Source organism: Poecilia latipinna, unplaced genomic scaffold, assembly GCF_001443285.1.
Source record: "Poecilia latipinna isolate Pla-1442-1.1 unplaced genomic scaffold, P_latipinna-1.0 Scaffold1997, whole genome shotgun sequence".
NCBI classification, from domain to species: Eukaryota; Metazoa; Chordata; class Actinopteri; order Cyprinodontiformes; family Poeciliidae; genus Poecilia; species Poecilia latipinna.
In genome coordinates this window covers 1-4624 of record NW_015114613.1, presented here as the reverse complement: position 1 = coordinate 4624, position 4624 = coordinate 1, and the positions used below count along the sequence as shown (strand labels likewise).

Sequence of the window (4624 nt, the reverse complement as noted above, 5' to 3'; positions counted from 1 at the left end):
CCCCCAGCCCTCCTCCCGGTCCAGGTTGTAGCGGCTGACATTCCCAGCAGCAGCTGCAGTAACGACTGGAGCGTCTGCTGCAGGTTGATTAGTTTTTACGGCGGAGGAGCAGGAAGCCGCCGCCGCTCGGTCTGGACTTCCTGCTTTCCATCAGAGCAGCCTGCGGATAATGGCGGAGCAGCGGCGCTCTGACTGATTGTTGTGAACACAAGAGGATCCTCACCTGAGCTTACCTGGTCCCAATAAAACAGGAAGAGCTTTGTGCTGAAATATCTTCAGCTTTTTGTAATTGGTTTTGCAGGAAAGTGAGAAACGAACTGAAATGAAGCTCATATGTAATTCTGACCCGACGTTCAGGTCAGCTGCTAGAGCCTGCTGGCGGTTCTGGAGGAACCGGTCTGTTTCTGTAGCACTTCCATTTTGGTTCGTTGGGTTTTACTCAGAAGTGTTTCTGAACGGCTTGGTTAACATGTGTGACCTCTGACCCCAGGTGGAGCTGAGCTGCCCCAAGGAGATGGCCTGGAAGGTGAACATGCACCGCGGCTACCTGGCCATCTGCAACCCGGAGGAGCAGCAGCTCAACTTCATCGAGAGGCTGGTGGAGATGGCCTCCAGCCTGGCCATTCGGGAGTGGAGGCGGCTGCCGCACATCGTGTCCCACGTCCACACGCCGCTGCTGCAGGTCAGAGGTCACCCGGAGGTCAGGCTGCAGCAGAAAGCAGCTCTGACAACCTCAGTCTTCTTCTTGCATGGAAACAAAGAGCAGCTGGAGAGAATCAGCTTCCTGTTTCCCCCAGCTCTGCTCTGGGTGGGGGAAACTACGGGGGTACAGGGTGTGTAATTACCCCCCTGCCATCAGATAGTGTGTGATTAAGTAGCTGCAGCAGAATCACATTTCCGATGATGGATGGAGGCTCTGAGTGAAGGTCAGCATCAGCGGGGTTCTGGTCCGGTCCGGTTTCTCTCAGAACCGGGACTGGACTGGTGGGAGGTTCTGATATTTCCCTCCATCCTTCTCTGTGTTTCTCACTCTCAGCCATTGGTGACTTCTGCTGGCTGTCCTGTCGCTAACGTTGCCAGCGGTCGTACTGCCGCTAACGCTGCCAGCGGTTGTACTGTCGCTAACGCTGCCGGCGGTGTGGTCCTGTCGCTAACGCTGCCGGCGGTGTGGTCCTGTCGCTAACGCTGCCGGTTGCTGTGCAGGCGGCGCAGCAGATCATCGAGCTGCAGGAAGCGGCGCAGATCAATGCCGGGCTGCAGCCCAGCAACCTGGGCCGTAACACCAGTCTGCACGACATGAAGACAGTGGTGAAGACGTGGAGGAACCGGCTGCCCATCGTCTCTGACGACCTGTCCCACTGGAGCAGCATCTTCATGTGGCGACAGCACCACTACCAGGGTGAGAGGGGATCATTACCGTAGCTAATTATGTGTTAGCATGCTAGCGTTCACCACAAACACAGATGAAAAACATCCATCCATTTTCTAACTCCTTGTCCCTAAGGGGTCAGGAGCTGCTGCTGCCTCTTCAGCGGACAGGTCACCTGGACGGGTCACCAGTCAGGTCACCTGGACGGGTCACCTGGACGGGTCACCAGTCGGGTCACCAGTCAGGTCACCTGGACGGGTCACCAGTAAGGTCACCTGGACGGGTCACCTGGACGGGTCACCTGGACGGGTCACCTGGACGGGTCACCAGTCTGTCTCAGGGCAACACAGAGACACACAGGACAACCAACCACACACACAGTCACACCAGGGAGAATTTAGANACCANTTAACCTGACAGTCGTGTTTCTGGACTGAAGCTGGAGAGAACCCACCATGCACAGGGAGAACATGCAGACTCCATGCAGAAAGACCCGGGAATCGAACCAGAACCTTCTGCTGCAAGGCAGCAGCTCTACCTGCTGCACTGCTGTGCAGTTCCCAGATGAAAAACATTTGTATTTAATTGTTTCAGGATCACTCTGACTGAACCAGGTGTGTTTATCACTTAGCTGCTCACAGGAACTGAATTTAATCACATTTTTTAATTTATTGATATTTATTGCTGCTATTATGGAACAATTACTGTAGAAAATAGTAAAAATGTTTTAGATTATTCTGTCCATTTTGGGTTTTTTTTAAACGTTATTGGAATTTATTGAAACAAAGATTGAGAATTATTTTACAATAAATTCCCACTGCTAGCAGTCGCTGCTTTCCTTAGCGTTGCCATGGTAACATAGACACACCCTGAGAGATGGCTGCTTGGTGGCAGGAAGGGTCGACTTTAAAAGGTTGCGAAGAGATCAGGGCAACGCACACACAGTAACGATGCATTCAGGGACCCCGGGTCTCCGGAGCGTTCTCTTGACCGCTGTCTCTCTGCAGCCATAGTGACGGCGTACGAGACGAACACGCAGCACGACCCCAACAACAACAACGCCATGCTGGGCGTCCACGCCTCGGCGTCCGCCATCATCCAGTACGGGAAGATCGCCAGGAAGCAGGTACGGCTCAGGCTCCGCCCACACAGGAAGACTGACTGGGTTCTGGGGACAGGAGAACTGGAAGCAGTTAGCGTTTCGCCTTCAGTGGAAACTCAGATGAAGAGTCCGGAGCAGTTTGGACCAGACCTCCACCCCTTCAGAACCACTGAAGGGGTTCTGAAGGGGTGGAGCCATTGTCGGGTTTCCTTTGGGAACTTTTTACCCAGAAGCCCAAGATGACCTGTACAGGAAGTGGAGGCAGTGCGCCACCAATGAACTTCCTGCCTGAATCGCATCTTGAACATGGAAGAGTTCCTGGTCAGAGGAACGATGGATAAGGCTGTAAAAATATACTCCAGGTAATACAGGAACTGCTTGGTTCTTGGCACTTGTTCCCCAGGGGAAGCTTATTAGCAACACACCGCCTCCAACACAATCCAACAATATGAACTGATATGTTTCCTCTCTGACTCTGGATTTAAACTCTGTGTAGTAGACACTGACTGCTTCCAACCCTCATCTGAACCCCAGTTCAAAGCATTCGCTCTGTCCCTATAAGCGCTTCCTGTTGTGGGCTGATCACTTCCTGTCTCCTCAGGGTCTGGTGAACGTGGCTCTGGACATCCTGAGCCGCATCCACACCATCCCCACCGTTCCCATCGTCGACTGCTTCCAGAAGATCCGGCAGCAGGTCAAATGCTACCTGCAGCTAGCCGGAGTCATGGGCAAGAATGAATGCATGCAGGTAACGCTAGTGCAGGAGATGCAGGTAACGCTAGCGCCACAGCTCCAGCTCTGTCATGAAGGGTCACTCGACATTGTTAGGTATCTAAATTAAAAATTGCATGCAAGGCCCCCTGGTGCTTCCTCTTAGCTGTCCAAACAGTTGCCTGCACTAAATACTCAGAAAATACCACAAAGTAGAAAATTGCAGCAGGATGAGAGTTGAGGGCGAGAATTTCATTAGCTTAAAGATCACTGCAGAAATCTCCAGAGCTTTTCCTATTTATTCTCTGCCGAGACACAGACCGCATCTAAAACAGTTTAGAGCAGAATGAGCTGCCGTCGGCCATGAACAAGCTGAAACTGGAACATCTTTCATTTTTTTATTGAACTTTCAAAATGCTCCCTAAATCTGGGACATTTTGACTAGATTAATTATTCCAGATATCAGTAGCGTGATTCTGACCAGTCAGAACAAACAGTGAAATGTCTCAGATTTACTTTATAACTAGTTTGTAACTTAAATCTGTTTCAGATCGTCAGTAATTCAGTGCAGATGCCTCCAAACAGCTGGATGACAAATCTGCAATTAGAGAAATCTGAATGAACCAGTCTGAGGTGTCTGGGCTGTCCAGCAGCTGATTCAATGTGAAACTGCCTGCCGTAGGGGTGGCAGCAGGTCGTAGCAGAGACGCATCAGCGCGGCGGCTGCTGTTGAGCCGCACAGCGCTCTGATTAATGGCGCCTTCGCCTCGCCACTAGTCATTAGCAGAGCCAGCAGACATCGTTCCCTCTGCATGTCCTCCCGCACCGCGCCTCGTTTGTCACGCCGCCGCATGGAGACACCTAATCAGAGGCGCTCTGTAATGGAAGTGCAGCTTCCTGTCCACCTTCCCTCCAACGAACAGAGCTGCTCCGCTCTTATCTGCAGAGCAATAATCAGAGTCTCTCCGCTTCTGCTCTCAGGGCCTGGAGGTGATCGAGTCGACCAACCTCAAGTATTTCACCAAGGAGATGACCGCCGAGTTCTACGCTCTCAAGGGCATGTTCCTGGCCCAGATCAACAAGTACGTCGGCTCCTCTTACTTCCTGTTTTCACTGTTTGATACATCTCAGCTAACCTGTTAGCTTTCAGCTGAGCAGCAGCTCCTCTTCCTGCAGCTTGGCTCCACCCTCTAGCCCTGTTCCTGAAGTTCTCTCTCCATTTTTGAACTTTTGTGAAGCTCGTGTCCACCTTGGTTTTCTTCCTGGGAATTCAGTAAAAACCCAGTGGAATCCCTTTTGTTCCTGTAGCTTCTCCTTTGTTTCAGTAATGTTCCTGTACCATCTCCATGGTGACCAGGGGTGAAAGGAGTTTTAAATTCTTGGGGGTACTAAGACAAAAGTGTCTCATATATATATATCAGTGACGTGTGGTCAGGGTAGGC

At 51.6% G+C, this 4624-nt stretch overlaps 1 protein-coding gene across 1 annotated transcript in view; it reads left to right on the top strand.

The window, feature by feature from the left end:
- Positions 1-4475, top strand: part of trrap (transformation/transcription domain-associated protein) — a 60211-nt gene extending 55736 nt beyond the window's left edge. Inside the window, exons 57-61 of the mRNA XM_015016237.1 lie at positions 491-682; positions 1204-1399; positions 2377-2495; positions 3073-3219; positions 4164-4475. Coding sequence (XP_014871723.1) covers positions 491-682; positions 1204-1399; positions 2377-2495; positions 3073-3219; positions 4164-4325 — 816 coding nt within the window. The 3' untranslated portion in view covers positions 4326-4475. The remainder of the gene's footprint in view (positions 1-490; positions 683-1203; positions 1400-2376; positions 2496-3072; positions 3220-4163) is intronic.
- The last annotated feature ends 149 nt before the right edge of the window (positions 4476-4624 follow it).